General features: G+C 49.1%; 2 protein-coding genes across 3 annotated transcripts in view; both read left to right on the top strand.

The window, feature by feature from the left end:
- The window catches only part of CCM2L (CCM2 like scaffold protein), an 881881-nt gene that overhangs the window by 9603 nt on the left and 849289 nt on the right, over positions 1-22989 (top strand). The window contains exons 5-10 of one of the 2 annotated variants that reach the window (XR_014527168.1): positions 641-1149; positions 2425-2560; positions 3825-3888; positions 4813-4960; positions 6072-6210; positions 6459-10358. Coding sequence is in view for 1 of the 2 variants with exons in the window: in XM_083507468.1 (XP_083363594.1) it covers positions 641-1149; positions 2425-2560; positions 3825-3888; positions 4813-4960; positions 6072-6210; positions 6459-6769 (1307 nt within the window). In the remaining variant the exon portion in view is untranslated. Of the gene's footprint in view, positions 1-640; positions 1150-2424; positions 2561-3824; positions 3889-4812; positions 4961-6071; positions 6211-6458; positions 10494-22989 lie in introns of those variants that run through there. The other variant, XM_083507468.1, reaches the window with a different exon arrangement.
- Positions 21255-22989, top strand: part of HCK (HCK proto-oncogene, Src family tyrosine kinase) — a 40543-nt gene continuing 38808 nt past the window's right edge. The window contains exon 1 of the mRNA XM_083507471.1: positions 21255-21276. The gene's annotated coding sequence lies outside the window, so the exon portion shown is untranslated. The remainder of the gene's footprint in view (positions 21277-22989) is intronic.

Raw genomic sequence — 22989 nt, 5'->3', positions numbered from 1 at the left:
ACACTGTCCCACCATCTCGTCCTCTGTCATCCCCTTCTCCTTGCGCCCTCCATCTTTCCCTTTTCCAGGGAGTCTTCTCTTCTCATGAGGTGGCCAAAGTCTTGGAGCCTCAGCTTCAGGATCTGTCCTTCCAGTGAGCACTCATGGCTGATTTCCTTCAGAACGGAGAGGTTTTGTTATGTACTGAGTTGAATAGGATCCAAAATGCAGCAGTCTGATTGGTCCTAGAACAATAGGATTTAGAATGCAGCAGTATGATTGGTCCTCAGGAGCCACCCAATCCAGCTCCAGGTGGAAGTGAATCCACAACCTGATTGGCCTACAGGAGAATCCCAGAATTAGCCATTCACGTGCAGCCCATTGTATAAATAATGTATACAAAGCAGATATTTTGGGGAATCATTCATTCCTCACTACTATGAGCTGAATAAAGAGCATGAAATCCACACTCGACTCCGAGTATATTTCAGGTTTGATCTTCTTGCAGTCCATGGGACTCTCAAGAGTCTCCTCCAGCACCATAATTCAAAAGCATCCATTCTTCGGCGATCAGCCTCGGTCCAGCTCATGGGCCTTTTTTGCTGCTGCATCACAGTGTTGGCTCAGGTTAAGGTTGTGTTGTTGTTCTTCTTATTCCCAGGCTTGGGAGTGGACCCGGTCCCTGCAGGAGGTAGCTTGGATGTTTACCCTGGAAGCACCCAGGAGAAGAAATTCGCCGGAGGGCCAGCTGAGAAGAGACCGGCAGAACCCCGGCAGCTGGGGGGCACGATGGAGCGACGCCACACCATCTGCAGCCTGGACTGGAAGATGGCACGGGGCGGGCCAGAGGGCAGACCCAGCGGAGGGGGCAGCCTGGAGCGGAAGCAGGGCACGGGCAGCTGGGAGAAGAGGCAGGGTCCCGCAGGCGGCAGGCCCTTCGGGAGCTGGGAGCGCCGGCAGACCTACAGCGGCAGCTGGGAGCGCCGCCCCACGGGCAAAGCTGGGGGCAGCTGGGAGAGGAGGCGACAGGCCTACAGCGGCAGCTGGGAGAGGGGCAAGACCTGGGGCAGCTGGGAGCGCCGGTGGCACACCGGGAACAACCCCCTAGACCCCAAAGAGCCCAGCCCCGAAGCCTATTGCAATCTCATCATCCTGGCTGTGGCTAACAGGGTGAGCAGCCTGAAGCCCGGTCTCGTCCTTCCTTCAAAATAGACAATCTCTCTCTCTCTCTCTTTCATATTTTTAAAAGCTTTTTTTTATGACTCAACAAGATAAAAAAAAGTGATCTGTATAAATACAAAAGCAGAAAAAGAAGGGGGGGGACATGTATACGAAAACAAAAAAGGAGGAAAAAAAAGAAAAAGGCAACCCTGGTCAAAGGCCTGGAAACGATGCCTTATGAGGAACGGCTAAGGGAGCTGGGCATGTTTAGCCTGGAGAAGAGGAGGTTAAGGGGTGATATGATAGCCATGTTCAAATATATAAAGGGATGTCACATAGAGGAGGGAGAAAGGTTGTTTTCTGCTGCTCCAGAGAAGCGGACACGGAGCAATGGATCCAAACTGCAAGAAAGAAGATTCCACCTAAACATTAGGAAGAACTTCCTGACAGTAAGAGCTGTTTGACAGTGGAATTTGCTGCCCAGGAGTGTGGTGGAGTCTCCTCCTTTGGAGGTCTTTAAGCAGAGGCTTGACAACCATATGTCAGGAGTGCTCTGATGGTGTTTCCTGCTTGGCAGGGGGTTGGACTCAATGGCCCTTGTGGTCTCTTCCAACTCTATGATTCTATGATTCTAACCCTAGATAAGGAAGTTTTTAAATGTTTTATTATGTTTTTATATATGTTAGAAGCCACCTAGAGTGGCTGGGGCAGCCCGGCCAGGTGTGCGGGTTAATAATAATAATAATAATAATAATAATAATAATAATAATAATGGAATAGGACATTCCTATTTTCATTGGAAGGGACGCAGGTGGCGCTGTGGGTTAAACCACAGAGCCTAGGGCTTGCCGATCAGAACATTGGCGGTTCAAATCCCCGCGACGGGGTGAGCTCCCGTTGCTCGGTCCCAGCTCCTGCCAACCTAGCAGTTTGAAAGCACCTCAAAGTGCAAGTAGATAAATAGGTACCGCTCCGGCGGGAAGGTAAACGGCGTTTCCGTGCGCTGCTCTGGTTCGCCAGAAGCGGCTTAGTCATGCTGGCCATATGACCCGGAAGTTGTACGCCGGCTCCCTCGGCCAATAAAGCAAGATGAGCGCCGCAACCCCAGAGTCGGTCACGACTGGACCTAATGGTCAGGGGTCCCTTTACCTTTTACCTATTTTCATCAGAGGAATATTGGAGGGTATGATATACCACCTAAATAACCACGTCCTCTAGACTGGACACAAATGATCAAGCAACTCTGGAACATGGATCTGACTGCCCTTTCTCCCTCGGGCGCAGGACATGGCAGAAGAATCGTGTGCTCTCATCTGCCAGGTTTTCCAGATAATCTACGGGGACCAAACCATTGAGTGTGTGGACCGGGCTGGTTATCACTACACATCCACCATGAAGCGTCCTTGGCTGTCTAGCCGGAGTGAGTACATTTAGGGAAGCTTTTAATGTTTGATGCATTACTGTATTTTAATATTTTGTTGGAAGCCACCCAGAGTGGCCGGGAAAGCCCAGCCAGATGGGCGGGGTATAAATAAATTATTATTATTATTATTATTATTATTATTATTATTATTATTATTATTACGCAACCGCCTTAGACAGAGTCAGCTCATTCATTTATTTATTTGAACAATTTATATACCGCTTAACTGCAAGCGTCTCTAAGCAAATTGCAAAGTTGCAATGGTGAAAAAATCAGTTGAAACTATTCAGACAAATATAAATGCATGCTGGAATGAAGAACTTGAGTCGAGAGGGGACATGTTTGACCTCAACTGGAAAGGAACTCCATAAAATTGGGTGCATGGTACTTTTGCTTTTGCTTTCTTTGGCGATCCCTCGTAGCTGTGCCAGATTGTCTTCCATAAACACGGTTTTAACAGTGAGTCCGTAAGTGACTGTGGAGGCCAGTTCTGGATCCACACGTCCTTCCACAGTGGGGACATTGGTTCCCGGGCGGGAGTTGATCACGGTGTGGATTTGCCAAGTGTGCCTTCCTCTTAGCACGTTTCTCCCTTTTGTCTTGAGTTCGAGTGACACCTTTGGTCAAGGCTGTTCTCCAACTGGAGCACTCACAGGCCAGTGTTTCCCAGTTGTCAGTGTTTATACTACATTTTTAAAGATTTGCCTTGAGACAATCTTTCAACCTCTTTTGTTGACCACCAGCATTACGCTTTCCATTTTTAAGTTCGGAATAGAGTAGTTGCTTTGGAAGACGATAATCAGGCATCTGAAGAACATGACCAGTTCAGTGAAGTTGATGTTAAAGAATCAATACTACCCCAGTGTTGTCTGCTATGATCAGCAGTGACTGAGCTGTTGTGCCCAAAACTAGGTATGGGTCTTCTGATGAGTAGAACAGTGCCATTGGTTCCCGAATATCATTGCAAGCAAACATTTTTTAGCATTGCAAACACCCTTTGGTTAGTGATTAAAAAAAAAAACTGGTGGAAATAGTTTTATGGGTGCCTTCCATATACTTTAGGCTATGACTTGCCTCATCCCTGACCACTGGGCTTGGCTGACTGTGGATAATGGGATTTGTAGTCCAAAAAATCTGCCAGGTACTGCATGGGCTGCCCCTGGGCCACCTGGTGGTTGCAAAGGATGGAGGGTTGAGGTCTGACAGCGCAGAAACCTGTTTTCCTATACCCCGTTTAACCCCTTGTGCTGTCTGCTTCCAGGTGAGAGCTGTCGGACGGATGGGACGTACGGCTATGATGCTGATTTCAGCTGCTGTAGCTCTTTGTGAGTCCTGCCCCCACACACACACACTGGTAACAAGCGGGATGTCTGGATGGGGCTGATGGGAGTTGTAGTCCAAAATGGCTGATGGGAGTTGACATGGGAACAGTACCTGGTTGTCGAAGGCTGACCTAATTTTCATTTAACTGGTTTTGTTAACCAACTAAGCACCTTTTCATCTGCTAAAAAGGTACCCTATGGGATTCTTTAATAAATCATTTCTATGATAAGATAAGATATCAGGTACCATTTGGGAGGGACGCGGGTGGTGCTGTGGGTTAAACCACAGAGCCTAGGACTTGCCAAACAGAAGGTCGGCGGTTTGAATCCCCGCGACGGGGTGAGCTCCCATTGCTCGGTCCCAGCTCCTGCCAACCTAGCAGTTCGAAAGCACGTCAAAGTGCAAGTAGATAAATAGGTACCGCTCTGGCAGGAAGGTGAACAGCGTTTCCATGCGCTGCTCTGGTTTGCCAGAAGCGGCTTAGTCCTGCTAGCCACATGACCCGGATTACTTGCTCCCTCGGCCAATAAAGCGAGATGAGCGCCGCAACCCCAGAGTCGGCCACGACTGGACCTAATGGTCAGGGGTCCCTTTACCTTTACCTGGTTATGGTAACCAATTAAGCACCTTTTCATCTGCTAAAAAGGTAAAGGAGTTGTAGTCCAGGATGGCTGCACTGGCAGTGGGGGCTGATGGGAGTTGTAGTCCAAAATGTCTGCTCCGGCTGGGGACTGCTGGGAGTTGTAGTCCAGAATAGCTGCACTGGCAGTGAGGGCTGATGGGAGTCCTAGTCCCAGGGCACAATGGGGAAGGCTGACCTAGTCCAACACCACGTCTGCAATTGGGGAGTGGGGAGGAGAAGGAGGCCTTCTTGACAACATGAGATGGGAAGCGTTACTGATCCGCTTCCTTCCTCCCTCCCTCAGTGATGGTTCCCACGACACCTTTGAGGCCTGTTGCAGCGACACTTCGTCCCCCTCCTTCCACCAGTCCCATCACAGCCTGGCCACGGCCTGCAGTGGCAGCGACCAGAGCAACTCTGGCCTGGAGCAACTCCAGGACTACATGATCACAGTGAGTGGGGTTTGGGGAGGTGGCCTGGGGGGAGATGCACTTTGGGTGCCCTGAATCCACGAGCCTTGCAGTCACTGGGTGCTTCTAAAACCTCCTCCTGGGAACTGTCCATTTGCATTATTATTGCAAAAATCAAAATCACTACAAAACTATTTCACCTATAGATGTAAACGTAGGCAGCATGATAGAAGTTTATAGCACTGCATAGGCATGGAGCAAGTAGATACAGTGGTGCCTCGCAAGACGAAAAGAATCCGTTCTGTGATTCTCTTCGTCTAGCGGTTTTTTTGTCTTGCAAAGCAAGCCCATTGACGGATTAGAGGATTAGCGCTATTAGCGGTTTTTAGCGGCTTTTAGCGGCTTATCAGCTTATCGGATCAGCTGATAAGTGGCTTAGCGGCTTAGAAAAAGGGGGGGAAAGGAAAAAAACCCCGCAGGAACTCGCAAGACATTTTCGTCTTGCGAAGCAAGCCCATAGGAGATTCATTTTGCGAAGCACCTCCAAAACGGAAAACTCTTTCGTCTAGCGAGTTTTCCGTCTTGCGAGGCATTCGTCTTGCGGGGCACCACTGTAGAAGAAAAACACACACACACACACACACACTGCTTTTGGGGGGGACGCAGGGGTACACATACCCCTAAACATTTTGTGAATCTAAGTTTGGCCTCGTTGAGGGGCTGTATTTCAATATGAGTAGGAAAATGAGAGTACCCCTAAACTTTTTTTTTTTAGAAAAAAGGAGTGTGTGTGTGTGTGTGTGTGTGTGTGTGTGTATTACTAAATTTTCTGTTTTACAATTTACAATACCCATTTTACATCCTTAAGATATCAATGACTTCCTTTATTCTCTTTCCAATGGTCCATTTTACATATCATAAATCCCTGCATATTTTGCAAAAACTATACCAATCAGTATTCCATTATTGCATCCATCAAAACTTATTTACACCGTTTTCAGGTGTACACAATTATTTCCCCTATTTTCAATAAACGTCTTCCAACCGTTTCCCGAAAGAGGTGCAAGACGTCTGTTTTTACAGTTCCCTCCTTGCAAATGAAAAAACTTTGTCGTTTGGCGTGACTGTGCTGCCTCTTTGCCTCGCCCCACAGCTCAGGAACAAGCTGACGCCGCAGGAGATCCAACAGTTTGCCTTCTTGCTGAGAGAATACCGGATGGGTCTGGCGGTGGAGGGATACTGTGCCGGCCTCCTCCAGCTCTATGGAGAAAAGCGGAAGTTCCTGCTGCTGGGTAAATGAAAAATATCTGCTTTTGGTGGGGCAGAAGAGGGAAGAGATGGGGAAATCGCAGCTGGGGGAGGTCAAGTCACTTCCATACATCACGTCTGGGAAAACCATGGCTTTAACTATACGGGCCTTTGTTGGCAAGGTGATCGGGTGATGTTTTGGGGGATTGCAGGGACAGGCTCCTGGTGACCTGGTGGGCCAAGGAGCCTTCGCCCAATCTCCCTGGCACCTTTCTCTGTTCCGCCTCCGCAGGAATGCGCCCTTTCATCCCTGACCAGGACATCGGCTACTTTGAGAGCTTCCTGGAGAACATCGGCATCCGCGAAGGAGGGATCTTGACTGACAGCTTTGGGCGCATCAAGAAGAGCATGAGCAACACCTCGGCCTCTGCCGTGCGCAGCTACGACAGCTGGTCCTTGCGCTCGGAGTCAGAGTCCTTCAACCGCATGATCACGGACATCACCCACGACATCGAAGCTCTGGCGAGGGATGAGGATGAAGAGGAGGAAGACGACAACAACAATGGCAGCGGTGACAATGATGATGAAGACAACTACCTGTGAGGAGGGGAGACCACCTGGGCCTGAAAGGCAGAGGGGAGCCAGGAACACTGAAAGCTCTCTAATATGAAGTCAGACAATTGGTCCAGCAGGCTCAATATGGTCTATACTGACTGACAGCAGCCTTTTAGGGTGGGTATCTCCAATGAGCCTCTTGGGCTTGCAGATCAGAAGGTCAGCGGTTCGAATCCCCGTGACAGGGTGAGCTCCTGTTGCTCGGTCCCTTTTCCTGCCAACCTAGCAGTTCGAAAGCACGTCAAAGTACAAGCAGATAAATAGGCACCGCTCCGGCGGGAAGGTAAACAGCATTTCCGTGCGCTGCTCTGGTTCACCAGAAGTGGCTTAGTCCTGCTGGCCACATGATCCGGAAGCTGTACGCCAGCTCCCTCGGCTAGTAAAGCGAGATGAGCGCCGCAACCCCAGAGTTGGTCACGACTGGACCTAATGGTCAGGGGTCCCTTTACCTTTTTACTCAATGAATATCTGGATCCTGTACACCCTCCAATTGCCCCTATTTGCCAGGGACAGTCCCGGATTTACAGAAGCCATTCTGGTTTCTGAATCCCAGAATGTCCTGCTTAGCCTTAGGATGTCCCTGTTTTCATCAGAGAAATGGAGAATAAGTACAGAACCAAGGAGATAAGTCACTATACAGCCTTTAGAAGACATTTGAAGGCAGCAATGTATAGGGAAGTTTTTTTAATGTTTTATGTTTTTATCTATGTTGGAAGCCTCACAGAGTGGCTGGGGCAGCCCAGTGTGATGGACAGGGTATAAATATTATCATTATTATTACTACTATTATTATTGAATAAGACATCCCTATTTTCATCGGAGAAATGTTGGAGGGCACAGATCCTGGCAAGCAAAGGTGAGCCACCCCTTTCTCTCCCCACCTGCTCCCCAGTTGTGAAACTGATCTGCGTTGGAACATCCATGTTCAGAGGCAGTCTACCATTCAATATCATTTGCTGAGCGTTGGGGTTGGGAGAAGCCTGTGGAGCTCATGTCCTGCCTTCGTATATCCCAGAAGGATCTGGTTGCGCAATGTGAGAAGCAGGATGCTGGACTAGATGGACTTCTGGCCTGATCCACCAGAGATCATAGAATTGTAGAGTTGGGACCCCTGTGGTCATCTAGTCCAACCCCCTGCAATGCAGGAATTCTGCCTATGTTCTCGCACCTGTCCCACCCACAGCTTGCTCTCTGCAGTTTGAGTTCGTTCTGCTGGTCTGCTAGGTTCAGGAGAGTCCCTTTGGATGGACTTCCAATGTCTTCTCTTGTGAAGTTGGTCAAGCGCCAAGAAATTTTTAATAGAGCAAGACTGCCCTCTGCTGGTCTCTTGCAGAACCTATGCAGTGAGCTTATAACGTGATAACCAAGACAGGTATCACGTTGCAGCCTCGTTTGCAAGTTCTCTTTCGAGACTCAAGCTTTTACAATCGGTGCAACGGCAGGGTTTTTATTTTGTTTTTGAAATGAGGTTACAACCTCTTTTTGGAATTGCAATATTTATTTGTTTTCATACTAACAGAAGCCTTTCTGGACTGGTTTCCAGCCCTATGCAACGGCCCTCCCACAATAAAATCATTAAAAACTTAGGCGGAACCCAACACTTCTGCAAGTGGGCCTCCACTCATGCAATGGGACTTCATCCATCCTGTCCTTCCCCATTGCCCTACCTCTAACACAGAGAGGGGAAACTGGGGGTCCCTGAAACATTGCTACACTCCAAATCCCATCGCCCCTGCCCACTGGGCCATTCTGGCAGGGGCAGATGGGAGATGGAGTGCCACAACATCTGGAACCCCCTGGGCTCACCATTCCTGAGGTCTCTGCAATGGCTGCTTTGCAGCTCTGCGGACAGTCCTTGGTTGATCAAGAGATTCCTCTAAGCCAGAGTTCTTCGATCTTGGATCTCTGGCATTGTTGGACTACATCTCCCATTATCCCAAACCAGCTAGTTGGGGGGGGTGGGAGTTGTAATAGCCCAACAAAACCTGGGGACCAAAGGTTTTCTCTGACCTGCAGCAAAGCAAGGGTCAGTATGAGTCCGTTTGGCGATGCTTTGAGAAGCCACAAGAGGGTGCTCTCCTCTCTTCCTAACACCCTTCCCTTTTAAGGTTTGTGTAAGGCAGAATGGTTTGCCCGTCACGGAGCTACAATTCCCAGCACCCTTAGCAAACTACAACTCCCGGGATTTTTTGCTGGGTAAGTCATGTTCTTTCAGTGAGTGGCTTGTGTGCTACCTGTGTTTCTTGGCTCAGCAGTGGCGCTTATAACTCGTGGAAATCATTCCCGTAAGGTGTTTTCCACATCAAGTTCTGTCCCTGGAAAATGTGACGGGCAGAAGAAAAGCCTTGTGGCTGGATCAGGCCCAAGGGGGTCCACCTCGTCCAGCACGGATGCTGGAGGAAACCATGAGCTCTGATGGCTAAGGACTTTCCCTCTGTCTCCTTCTTCCTCAATTCTCAGTTGACTGAGCAGCAAAAGAAAGATTCGTGGGTTGCATCAAAGTGTAAACATGGAGCAATTTGCATTTCAGAAAAGGAAGTTCCCCCTCTCGCAATTTCCGAGAAGAAGCCCAGGCCTCCTGCCAGCTGGGTGGGGCTAAGGTTGCTTCTCGTTTAGTACCTGCTGGCCAGCAGATGCCCCTGACCAGGCTGGAGGGTGAGTCACCAGAAGGACGCGGTTGTGACATCATTCCGGAATCTGCACCAACTTCCTCCCACCATTTCGGGCAAAGCTTTGCATTTTTGCAACGTGGTAAAAACCACGCTTTGCAGGGAAACTCCGTAGAAATGCTTAACAAAATATTAGTAAAAGTCCCAGGTCTTGAACTCCAATTCCATTGGAGCACCACCCCACTGTCCACTCCACAGACAAAAGTCTTAAATCCCCCTTTTAAATCTATATTGTTAAAAAATGCCTGCAACACTCAGTCGGTAGAGCTATCAATCTAAAAGTCATGGGTTCAAGCCCTATGTCAGGTGAAAGGATCCTACATTGCAGAGCAATCACTCTGTGATTCTATGAAATCCTAGGTTAAACTGGTCTGGCTAAGCCTAGCCTGGCAGATCTCCTTTGTGAGTCAATCCCTGGCTTTTTGAGTGTCTGGGGGTAGCTAAGATACCATTCATCCACACTGACTCCCAGACGAAGGCATCTGTAAATCCCAGTGTCTGTGGAAAAGAATTGCAGACCAGCAGTCTTGAGTCAGAAATTGAGGACCAGGACACAGCTGAGTTCTTGAGCTCTGCAAGCAGAGTGGGAGGTGCTGGCTGGTCCTGTCAAGCAGGGATGGGAAGCTTGCTTGCCTCCATCAGATGTTGCTGGACTCCAGCTCCCATAAACCCCAGCTTGCATGGTCAATCGTCAGGAAAGATGGGAGTTGTAGTCCTGCAGCCCCTTCCCTGGAAGACCTGATGTCAGACCAGTGGACGTCAGGTGAGTTGAGTTCTTCGGCCGTGTTCCTCCAACTACACTCAACCTGTTAGAATTCCTGCTCCCTGGTTGCAGTCATGGGATGGTTGTCTTTCACATTATGGTGTATGTTTTTACTCCACAGAGTGGGAAGTGACGGAGACAGGATGTGCTACTGTGTTCCGTGAAGTGGGACTATTGTCCTTTGTTCTTTTTCTCTTTGCTGTCTGATGCTAGAGAGAGAGGAAGCCATGTTGCAGTGCTCCGTGTGTGTTGATATGTAAATAAAGTCGATTAGCCAAAATGCTGAGTTGCTGAGGTCTGTTACGCAAACTGCGAAGACTCTGCGGATCCCTAAGTGTGTCGGTGTCTGTTGGCATCGGTCGCTGTGATGTTTGGGCTGAAGAAAGATTTTTAAGCTCCCGAACGATTGACCAGGAGGGAGAGAACATGCCAGTTGGGCATGTGTCTCTGCCAGGGTCCTACTCGAGTGTAGGACGAGCTCCTGACACAACCTGTGTGCTTGTAAATTAAAGGCAATGTTGCAAGCAAAACACCAGCAAGCCTCCAGTGACCTCCTCCCAAAGGAAAAAAAAGTTGGGTGAGCAATGAACTCCTGTAACTTTTCACAAGAGAAATTGGCTGTGCAAAACGGCACGTTAGGTCGATGGTGCAGGTGGGTGTAGCGTTCAGTGAAGAGAGAAAAATCCACCACCTCATTTTCTGCAGAAGAGCAAAGGCTTTCTGTTTAAACCTTGCATTCAGAGGCTTTGCTAGTTCCTTCTTTTAAACAGAAGCTGAAATTTGTACAGAGGAGGGCGACCAAGATGATCAAGGGTCTGGAAACTAAGCCTTATGAGGAATGGTTGAAGGAACTGGGTATGTTTAACCTGGAAAAGAGGAGGCTGAGAGGGGATATGAAAGCCATCTTCAAATATCTAAAGGGCTGTCACATGGAAGGGGGAACAAGCTCATTTTCTCCTGCTCCAGCAGGTAGGACTCGAACCCATGGCTTCAAGTTACAAGAAAGGAGATTCCCACTAAACATCAGGAAGAACTTTCTGACCATAAGAGCTGTACGACAGTGGAAAGGACTTCCTCGGGAGGTGGTGGACTCTCCTTCCTTGAAAGTTTTCTAAACAGAGGTTGGGTGGCCATCTCTCATGGATGCTTGATTGGAGCTTCCTGCATTGCAGGGGGTTGGAATAGATGATCCCGGGGGGGGGGGGTCCCTTCCAACTCTACCATTCTATGATTGTAAAGAAATGTGCTGGGCCCGGGGGTTAACCCGAGCCACACAGTCCAGGTCCGGTCCCAAATCCAAGGATTCCGCGAGGGGTCAGGCACAGGGTCTCAGGCAGGTTCCAGCAAGCAGCAATGGACCCTGGGGCGGGGTCCAACAGCCTTTTCTCTCTGATGGGGTAACGGCCGGTCCTGATCCCCCGGCAACTCACCTCCCTGTCTCGGCCGAAGGCGAGCACTCCTCCTGCGAGTACTCAGGTCTCTCCTTCTCTCAGACCTCAGTCTCTGCAGCTCAGGAGACGTCGGTGGGTTACTAGACCCAGAGGCCGCCTCAGCCTCCCCTGACCCAACCGATAGTGGAGCAGCTGTAAGTGATGGCCCAGCTGGAGGCAACGAGGTTGAAAAAATAAACTTGGAGTTGAGAGTGGATTTCATGCTCTTTATTCAGCTCATAGTGGTGAGGAGGAAGGGAAGCTCCCCCAGAATGTCTGCTTTATATACATTATTTACATAATGGGCCACAGGTGATTGGCTAATTCTGGGATTCACCTGTAGGCCAATCAGGTTGGGGATTCACTTCCACCTGGAGCTGGATTGGGTGGTTCCTGTGGACCAATCAGAATGCTGCCTTTTGGATCCTATTCAACTCAGTACATAACAGAGGTCATCCCCGCATCTGGAGCCACGGCAGGCTCAGGCCCCTGACTTGGCCCAGCTGAGGCTTGTTGCAGGGGAACCTGTGCAGAATGGGACTCTTCAGGATCAGGCCCCAGACTCGGTTCAGGTGCCGCCTGAGGCAAAAGATCCGGTGCGGACTGAGACTCCTCTGGTTCCAAGTCCGAGCCCAAGTCCCAGGCCATCACAAGAAAAATACTTGTGGGCAGTTATTTCACATCAGTGAAGTGGCACAGTTTGTGTTGGGAACCTTCTTAAGCTCGTCGTAATCAGGGCAGTGACCACATAGAGGCGTGGAGGGACTGAGAAAATAACAAAATTGGAGAAGTGCCTTCTTTTTCATGCCAGTGCCTTGTCAAGAGAGGGAAATGACTCATGGTGCTCTCAGACGATGACCCCCACACCGTCCTGTTATGAAGTGTGGGAACTTGAAATAATAGAATCCCAAACTTTTTCTAACTACCGCCCCCTTGGTTCCATAAACTCATCTCTCACACAGTGCCCCTTACCTGTTTATTCAAAATTCAATTTACACCATACCCTCCAACATTTCTCTGATTAAAATAGGGGCATCCTATTCAGAATAATAATAATAATAATAATAATAATAATAATAATAATAATAATAATAATAACAACCCATCTGACTGGGTTGCCCCAGCCACTCTTGGCACCTTCCAACATATATGAAAACATAACATTAAACATTAAAAACTTCCCTATACAGGGCTGCCTTCAGATGTCTTCTAAAGTTTGCATGGTTACTTATGTCCTTGGTTCATGGGTCACATAACTTCATACCTTCCAACATTTCTCTGATTAAAATAGGGATGTACTAAGGAAAAGAGGGACACGGGTGGCGCTGTGGGTTAAACCACAGAGCCTAGGGCTTGCCGATCAGAAGGTCGGCGGTTCAAATCCTCGCGACGGGGTGAGTTCCTGTTGCTCAGTCCCTGCTCCTGCCAACCTAGCAGTTCAAAAGCACGTCAAAGTACAAGTAGATAAATAGGTACCGCTCTGGCGGGAAGGGAAACGGCGTTTCCGTGCACTGCTCTGGTTCGCCAGAAGCGGCTTAGTCCTGCTTGCCACATGACCCAGAAGCTGTATGCCGGCTCCCTCGGCTAATAAAGCGAGATGAGCACCACAACCCCAGAGTCGGCGACGACTGGACCTAATGGTCAGGGGTCCCTTTACCTTTTTAAGGAAAAGAGGGACATTCCATGATCAAATCAGAAAATGGGAAGACTTATGTAAATCTGGGGCTGACCCTGGAAAATAGAGACACTTGTAGGCAGGGCCGTCTTACCCATAGGTGCTAGGGGTGCGGGGCACCCAGGCACCGGGCTTTCAGGGGCACCAAGCCGAGAGTCTGGGGCCGAGATTTGGAGTCCAGGTATTGGGAAGAGCCGACAGCTGCTGCCAAGCAAAGTAGAGCCCTCTGAGCGCTGCAGCTCTTCTGCTGCAAGCGAGCGAGGCGCTGAGGCAGCCGGCCAGCTCTGCCCTCCTGCGCACCTGGGATGGGCAAGCTGTCGAAAGGCCTACCCATCTTAAGACAGCCCTGCTAGGAGGGTCCGTTTAAACTACTTAGTTCGATTAATTCAACAATGTTAACGAACTTCATCCAGGGATGCCAGCTTTTCAGAGATTGATTGTGGTTTACACCTCCAGCAGCCCTTGAAACTCTCTTACCTCTTTGCCCCCCCTAGGAATTCTTAGCCCCCCATAGCTATGAATATATATCCTTTGGGCCACAGCAGCGAGGCTGAGGGGGGGAGGTCTTGTCGTCTGGGCAGCCCAGGAGCTCCAGACACCCTGCACAGGCTTGCACCCGGGGAGATCACGTTGGTGCAGCAAACACCCCCAGAGGTGCACTCCATTATCTCTTGAGCCAGAAAGATGGCAACATTCGTAGCTACATAAATATAAGCAAAATTGCATTGAGAGGACGCGTTGACGGCCACACAGCCAGGAGCTGCCGTTATGTGCGATACTTCAACCACATTCTGAGTTTCAGTCAGTTAAAAAAGAAATGTTTATGTCGCAGGTCCTTTGCAAGGTTCAGCTCAGAGCAAGACAAGCCTCTGTGTCTCCAGCTTCCAGCACCAACCACAAGCCTCACACATTGCTCCTTCTTGGCCTATTGCTCTCCATTCTAGAATGAGTTGTGAACCTTCCCTAAGAAACCAGAGGCCTTTCTTCTGGGCATTGTTGGCCAAATGGTGTTAAAGAAGGTTAGAACTTTCTTTAAGTATGCAGTAACAGCAGCAAGAATACTCATCGCAAAATATTGGAAGACACAAGATTTGCCCACCCTGGAAGAATGGCAGATGCAACTGATAGACTACATGGAACTGGCAGAAATGACTGGCAGAATCCGAGACCTGGGAGAAGAGATAGTGGAAGAGGACTGGAAGAAATTTAAGGATTATTTACAAAAGTATTGTAAATTGTATGAATGTTAGAATGATGCAGGATATAAAGATAATATGGCATTAGTGACATAGCCGAAAGGAGTATGGAAACAATTGATCTATAAGAACAAAGGTGAAACTTGAACACAGAAAAGGGAGATGTGAGGGAGTCAGAAAAGAGGGTTATGGAAATACTATTCATGAAACTGAACTATTTTTCATGTCCTTTTTTATGATTTTTTGTCCTTTGTCTTTTTTTGTATGTCTTTTTTTGTTTTTTTCTTTTGGTCTATTTGATGGACGGTGATGGTGTTTTTTATCTTTCGGGTTGTGTATGTGAATGGTGTTTTATTCTTTAAATTCTTAATAAATATTTTATAAAAAAAATAATAGAATGAGTTGTGAAAAGTCCCGTCCATTTGCCTCTATGGCAACAGAACTCCCTCTTTGGCCATGTAAACGTCCATCTGTGCTTAACTGACTAGCTAAGGCCATTATCTGACCAATAAACCAGTATGACCGATTCACCGTGCTTCCTCTTGTAGAATCTAGACTCACAATGGCAGGTCACAGGTGCGCAAGGGACTCGCGGGTTATGACCCGTGACTGACCAGCCCACCACCTATAACACTATTTTCAATGCGATCGGCTTGTGCATTTCCTTTCTGTAAATGGTGTTAGATGAGAGATGCTTGTGGTTTTTTTCATTTGCTTAGTCTTTTCTTTTTGTTTTGTCAACCACGTACCCTGGGGCTTATTTTGGTATAATCAGCACATAAGGAACAAATAATGAGCCCTGAAAAATGCATTTTGGTGGGGAGGGGTCCTGCAGGAACAGCAAGCAGCCCAGGCTTTGCTGTAGCTTCAAAATGCTACTCCAGAGTAATTCTGCTTCAAAGTGCAGCAGCCCTTAACAGCGGCCTCCTCCCTCCCTCTATTTTCTGCATGTTCCTGTTTTAAACTTTTAACAGAGAAGCACGCCAGCGAGGCTCCTTTCCTCGGTGACCCTAGAAGATGAACCTCCCGTGGGCAGGGGTGGGCGGGTTGGCTCCAGAGCTGTCATGCTTTTTTGAGCTAGAGAGGGAAGTGCGGGGGGGGGGGAGAGAGGGATGTTTCCTCTTTTCTTCTCCCCAGAGAGTGAAAGGTTGCTTATTTCTGCAGTAGAAATAGACTGAAAGAGCATCTTCACCCCCATCGTTCAGCCCAGATACCGGGGTCAAGCTCCAAGGGCCTTCTGGTGGTTCCCTCACTGCGGGAAGTGAAGCTACAGGGATCCAGGGGCGGCCGCCGAGACCACATAACACCGCTCTTGAAAGACCTACATTGGTTCCCAGGACGTTTCCGAGCACAATTCAAAGGGTTGGTGCTGACCTTTAAAGCCCTAAAGGGCCTCGGTCCAGTACAGTGGTACCTCGTGTTAAGTACTTAATTCGTTCCGGAGGTCCGTTCTTAACCTGAAACTGTTCTTAACCTGAAGCACCACTTTAGCTAATGGGGCCTCCTGCTGCCACTGCGCCGCCGCTGCACGATTTCTGTTCTCATCCTGAAGCAAAGTTCTTAACACGAGGTACTATTTCTGGGTTAGCAGAGTCTGTAACCTGAAGCGTATGTAACCCGAGGTACCACTGTATACCTGAAGGAGCGTCTCCACCCACATCATTCTGCCCGGACGCTGAGGTCCAGCGCCGAGGGCCTTCTGGCGGTTCCCTCACTGCGAGAAGTGAGGTTACAGGGAACCAGGCAGAGGGCCTTCTCGGTAGTGGCACCTGCCCTGTGGAACGCCCTCCCATCAGATGTCAAAGAGATAAACAATTACCGTATTTTTCGTTCTATAGGACGCACATTTCCCCCTCCAAAAATTAAGGGTAAATATGTGTGCGTCCTATAGAGCGAATGCAGGCTGCGCCGCTAAGCCCAAAGCCAGAACAGGAAGACGGAGCACTGCAGAGCGCTCCGTCTCGCTGCTCTAGCTTGGGGATGGCTGAGCGCAAACCTCTGCAGGGCAGCGGGGTGCCTTCACCCCGCTGTCCTGCAGAAGCTAGCAAGGCTGTTCCCAAGCCAGAACAGCAAGACGGAGGGCTCCCTCTCGCTGCTCTAGCTTGGGGACGGCTGCGCGCACAGCCTCTCCAGGGCAGCTGGGTGCCTTCACCCCGCTGTCCTGCAGAAGCTAGCAAGGCTGTTCCCAAGCCAGAACAGCGAGACGGAGGGCTCCGTCTCGCTGCTCTAGCTTGGGGACGGCTGCGCGCAAACCTTTGCAGGGCAGCGGGGCGCTGCGCTCCAAAGGCTTCAGGGATCTTTGAGGCTGGCGGTGGGGGAAAGCAGCGCTTCCCTCTACCGCCAGCCCCACAAGGTCTGGTGAATGTACCTTGAACACACCTTGTTTTAGAGGGGGAGAACAAGAAAAAAAATTTTTTTCCTGTTCTCCCCCTCCTATGGTCCAGTGCGTCCTATGGTGTGCGTCCAATGGAGCGAAAAATACGGTACCTGACATTCAGAAGACATCTGAAGGCAGCCCTGTTCAGGGAAGTTTTTAATGTGTGACATTTTAATGTATTTTTAATCTTTGTTGGAAGTCGCCCAGTGGCTGGGGAAACCCAGCCAGATGGGCGGGGTACAAATAATAAATTTTTATTATGTTTATTATTGTTGTTGTTGCCAGGCAGAGAGCTTTCTCCGTAGTTGCACCCTCCCTGTGGAATGCCCTCCTGTCAAATGTAAAACAGATAAACGACTCTATTATTTCCAGGAGACATCTGAAAGCAGCCCTGTACAGGGAAGTTTTTAATGTCTGAGGTTTTATTGTGATTTAAATATTTTGTTGTGAGTCACCCAGAGCAGCTGGGGAAATCCAGTCAGGTGGGTGGCATATAAATAATAAAACAGAAATCAACATATAGATGGTCATTAAATGAAGGATTATTAAAGAAGCCAGAGCTATAGGGGAAAGGGGTGAAAGTCCTAAAAGACTACGGTACTTTGAAATAAATTTAAGCAAAGGGACAGACTTAAATATGGTACAGGATGCCGGTAAGGCAGTAATAAGAGGCTTCTTTATATACAACAAAACACTTCCCACAATAAATCAGAAAACAAGAAGCAAGAGAAAATATAAGAACTTAATATGAATGAAAATAAATGAACTGAAAAACTGGGAAACACGGTTGTAATGCAGACTATTAAAATGCTACAAACACAGTTATCAATTCTGACTCTACATGAAATTAAAATATCCTAAACGGAAACAGTCTGAATTTGCAAACAAACCTGGAAGATTGTTGCTGTGGCAATTAAAGAAAGAAAAGAAATCTAATGCGATTAACCCACCCACCAGCCGCTGACACTCTGGAGGGGAAAAAGATGGTGACGTTTTGGTTTTAAGTGACTAACAAAGCAAAAATTGCAACACTGAGCTGGGTATTTGGTGGCTGGATTGGCCGACCACAGGTAGCCCGTCTAGCACAGCATCCTGCTCCCAGAGTGGTGAATCTGATGCTCCAAAGGTAAGGCCATGAGCAGGATGCGGCCGCAAGAGCAGTGGAGGGAGATAGGAGCCAATGGTGGCCTCATCCTACGTGATTTGGGGGTGTTCAGAAGTAATAATAATAATAACAACAACAACAACAACAACAACAACAACAACAACAACAACAACAATAATAATAATAATAATAATAATAATAATAATAATAATTTATTATTTATACCCCGCCCATGTGGCTGGGCTTCCCCAGCCACTCTGGGCGACTTCCAAAAACAAAAAAATTAAAATACTGTAATACATCAAACATTAAAAGCTTCCCTAAAGAGGGCTGCCTTCAGATGTCTTCTAAAAGTCTGGTAGTTGTTCTTCTCTTTGACATCTGGTGGGAGGGCGTTCCACAAGGCAGGTGCCACCACCGAGAAGGCCCTCTGCCTGGTTCCCCGTAACTTGGCTTCTCGCAGTGAGGGAACCGCCAGAAGACCCTTGGTGCTGGACCTCAGTGTCTGGGCAGAACGATGGGGGTGGAGACGCTCCTTCAGGTATACTGGACCGAGGCCGTTTAGGGCTTCAAAGGTCAGCACCAACACTTTGAATTGTGCTTGGAAACGTCCTGGGAGCCAATGTAGGTCTTTCAAGACCGGTGTTATGTGGTCTCGGCGGCCGCTACCAGTCACAGTCTAGCTGCCGCATTCTGGATTAGTTGTAGTTTCCAGGTCACCTTCAAAGGTAGTCCCACGTAGAGCACATTGCAGTAGTCCAAGCGGGAGATAACCAGTTACAGATAGGTAGCCGTGTTGGTCTGCCATAGTCAAAATAAAAAAATTCCTTCCAGTAGCACCTTAAAGACCAACTAAGTTAGTTCTTGGTATGAGCTAACCAGAGCATGCACCTTTCTGGCAAGACAGTCTGCGGGCAGGTAGGGTCTCATCCTGCGTACCAGATGGAGCTGGTAGACAGCTGCCCTGGACACAGAATTGACCTGTGCCTCCATGGACAGCTGTGAGTCCAAAATGACTCCCAGGCTGCGCACCTGGTCCTTCAGGGGCACAGTTACCCCATTCAGGACCAGAAGGGGCAAAGTGCATTTTGGATAGCAGCCCCACCCCACATTTCTGAAAGATGAACAGCAGCACATTCCACACAAACATCTGGCGCTTATTTTCTCCGAAGGAAGTCCTGTTGGTTTCTTCAGGAGTTAACGTTCCAGTAAGTCTGGTTAAGGCAGCACCCTTATTTGAATGTGTAATTTGTGATTTGGATATGAGCGGTGCAAGTAACGACAGGGGTCCAGTTGTGGAGTAGGGCAAGCAGAGAAATAAGCTGCTTGCCCGGGAGGGAAAGCACCGTTCCCTCCTCCCCTATCTCCCCCCCCCCCTGCACCTGCTGCAATCCTTTAACCTCTTGAGAACATCTATGCAGGGTTCACATTTCCATATTGCAAGGCAAAAACATAGTAAGAGCTTGTTGTTGTTGTTTAGTCGTGTCCGACTCTTCGTGACCCCCTGGACCAGAGCACGTCAGGCACTTCTGTCCTCCACTGCCTCCCGCAGTTTGGTCAAACTCATGCTGGTAGCTTCGAGAACACTGTCCAACCATCCCGTCCTCTGTTGTCCCCTTCTCCTTGTGCCCTCTATCTTTCCCAACATCAGGGTCTTTTCCAGGGAGTCTTCTATTCTCAGGAGGGGGGCAAAGTCTTGGCAGAATTAAATCTGTGGAACTCCCTTCCACAGGAGACAGGGCCACCAACTTAGATGGTGTTAGAGAGGGATTAGAGATATACCTTTAAGAATTAAAAAGGATTAAACATACTCTTGGGAGGAAAGGGGTATTGATGGCTATCAGTCATGATGGCTCTCCACAGTTGGAGGCAGAAATGCTTTTGAATCCCAGTTGCTGGAAACCACAGGAGGGGTCTTGTGTTCAGGTCCTGCTCGTGCACTTCCCATAGGGGCAAACTGACCCAGTAAGCTCTTATTGATGCTTTTGAGTTATGGTGCTGGAGGAGACTCTTGAGAGTCCCATGGACTGCAAGAAGATCAAACCTCTCCATTCTGAAGGAAATCAGCCCTGAGTGCTCACTGGAAGGACAGATCCTGAAGCTGAGGCTCCAAGACTTTGGCCCCCTCATGAGAAGAGAAGACTCCCTGGAAAAGACCCTGATGTTGGGAAAGATGGAGGGTGCAAGGAGAAGGGGATGACAGAGGACGAGATGGTGGGACAGTGTTCTTGAAGCTACCAACATGGGTTTGTCCAAACTGCGGGAGGCAGTGGAAGACCGGAGTGCCTGGCGTGCTCTGGTCCAGGGGGCCACGAAGAGTCGGACACGACTAAACAAGAAGAAGAAGAGGAGGAGGAGGAGGAGGAGGAGGAGGAGGAGTTAGGAGGTAACCTGAGGGTCATCTAGTCCAACCCCCTAAAACGCAAGAATCTTTCGGCCATCACGACCCTGAGATTGAGAGTCTCTCGCTTCACCGACTGAGCTAAAGAGTTCTAGTGTTAGGAGGAGAGAGGAAGGAAAACGCTTCTATCCAATTTAGCCATGAATTTGCCTAGTCTCCATCCGGAGGGGTGACCGCCCTTTGCCTCTTGCGAGAGTGAAAGGTAACTACAGTATTTGCTGAGAGAGAGCCCTCTTTTTAAAAAGTGGAAGGGCTGGTGGGGACGAGGAGCCTGGGGGGCGAGGCCTTCGGGAAAGAGGCGCGGCCGCCGTGGGGCTGGGCGGTTCTTAAGCGCGCGGCTTCCCCATCGCGGGCGCGTTGGCTTCTGCGGACCGTGAAACCGTCGGGGAGGCGCAACAACTGCTGTTTTCCTGCTTTGCTGCAGCAACTGCACGGGGCAGAGACCTTTCCCTCTCCCCTTGCCGGGCATTTTTGTGGGGCGCGTCCCGTCCCCCCGAGGACTGCGTACAGGCGAGAGCCATTTTGGAGATGCCCCTGGCCCCCGAAGAGGCACTAGCGAGCGCGCAGGAGCTGCCGGGCTGCTGAGAACGCGCCGTCGAGGGAACGTCGGAAGGCGGCAGGCAGGTGAATCCGGGGAGAGACGGCGGGGACAGGGGGCAGCCGCGACCCTCCCCTCCCTCGGCAATGGCAGGAAGGAGATGGGTCGTACGAGGGAAGCGTAAGGAATCCTTAACCCGGAGTCTTGTCTGTGTGTTTAAGGCCCTGGAGCCTGTGGAATGATAAGGCAGCGGAGAGCGTTCTCTAGAGCATGTGCAGAGTTTGTTTTCCTCTTTCCCCGAGTCATCACTCACCTGCGCATCTGGGTAGTCGTGAGCCTCGGTACTTCTCTGTTACGAAGTAACAGGGTTGCGGCGCTCATCTTGCTTGATCAGACGTCTCTTTTTTCAGGGGGGGTTTGTAGGGGACATGCCCCCCCAAAACCCTCTGTTGTTTGCATTGTATAGCTCATAAGTCACCCCACTGAATTTCAGTGGCTGTTGCGGCAGGAGCTGAACCTTGCAATCCAAAACATCTGGAGCCTGGAGGGCACCAAGTTGGAGAAGGCTGCTGGAATATGTAGCCAGGTGGTGAAAGAAAGGAGTTTCACAAGGACTCAACTCACCCTTTCAACTAAATGTATAGCCCTCAACCACGCTATTCAGTGTGCACCTGAGAACGTGCTGTACACTGCAATTGAACCGGAGTTAAGTCGCGCAAGCTCTGGTGCCCTAAGGCCTTTCAGCACATCATAGTTTCTAGAGGCACAGCAAAGATATTCTAAGGGAAGGAACAATGGAGGAAATCTAGCATCTTGATTCTGTTTTAGTCTGTATCGCAGCTCGGGGGGGGGGGGTGTCCAGCTCTGTCCTTCTGGTTGTTTATACACACCTCCCCCTCCCCCTGCAAAAGCTGCAATCCACTGCTCACCCAGTTGGTGGGGGGATACAAGTACCGTATTTTTTGCACCATAACACTCACTTTTTTCCTCCTAAAAAGTAAGGGGAAATGTCTGTGCGTGGTATGGAGGGAATGCCTACGGGTGGCATGCCTACGGATTTTCCTCCTCTAAAAACTACATGCGTGTTATGGTCGGGTGCGTGTTATAGAGTGAAAAATACGGTACCTGTATTTTTCTTCCAATAGTTGTGTGAGGAAAGACTAACCATTGGCATGGCTGCCTCAGACTGTTAAAAAGGTAAAGGGACCCCTGACCATTAGGTCCAGTCATGGCCGACTGGGGTTGTGGTGCTCATCTCGCTTTACTGGCCGAGGGAGCCGGTGTACAGCTTCCGGGTCATGTGGCCAGCAGGACTAAGCCGCTTCTGGCGAACCAGAGCAGCGCACGGAAACACTGTTTACCTTCCCACCAGAGTGGTACCTATTTATCTACTTGCACTTTGACGTGCTTTCGCACTGCTAGGTTGGCAGGAGCAGGGACCGAGCAACGGGAGCTCATCCCGTTGCGGGGATTTGAACCGCTGACCTTCTGATCAGCAAGTCCTAGGCTCTGTGGTTTAACCCACAGCACCACTATGGTTTATTAAAATCATACACACACAAACTTTGTCCATAGGTATAACTATGGTTTCCAACAAACCATGGTTTGTTATTGGGTTATGAACCTTCGTTTGTTTTAACTGCAGCTTGTCATCATGTTTAAACTCCACCCCCTCCTTCACCAAGGTTTGTTTGGCCAGACCGCCTCAATTGCAGGAGCAACTGGAAAAACAACAACAAACAAACAAACTTTGGATAAATAAGCCATTGTTTGTCTGATTGTCTGTGCGGCAACTCATGGTGAACTTGTAGTTTGTCAAACCACAGTGTAGTGTTACATGGAAACCAGACAATTTCCTCCTCCAACACTGCTGCTTTGGGGGGTAAAAAACTGAGCCCACATCTCCACCCAGGGTCTTCAAGGAGTTTGGAGTGGAATGTGCACCTAATATTCTTATTGTTGTTTCCTTAGTTTTGGTATATTTGAAAATCATCTCTCTTCCTCTCTCATAAATAAAATGAAATATTGGTTTGCTTCTGTGACCAAATGGCACG

The sequence above is a fragment of the Podarcis liolepis genome (assembly GCF_965112155.1).
Source record: "Podarcis liolepis genome assembly, chromosome: 6".
Taxonomy (NCBI): Eukaryota; Metazoa; Chordata; class Lepidosauria; order Squamata; family Lacertidae; genus Podarcis; species Podarcis liolepis.
Note: the sequence above shows the minus strand (reverse complement) of the source record. Positions and strands in the feature narration are given on the sequence as shown.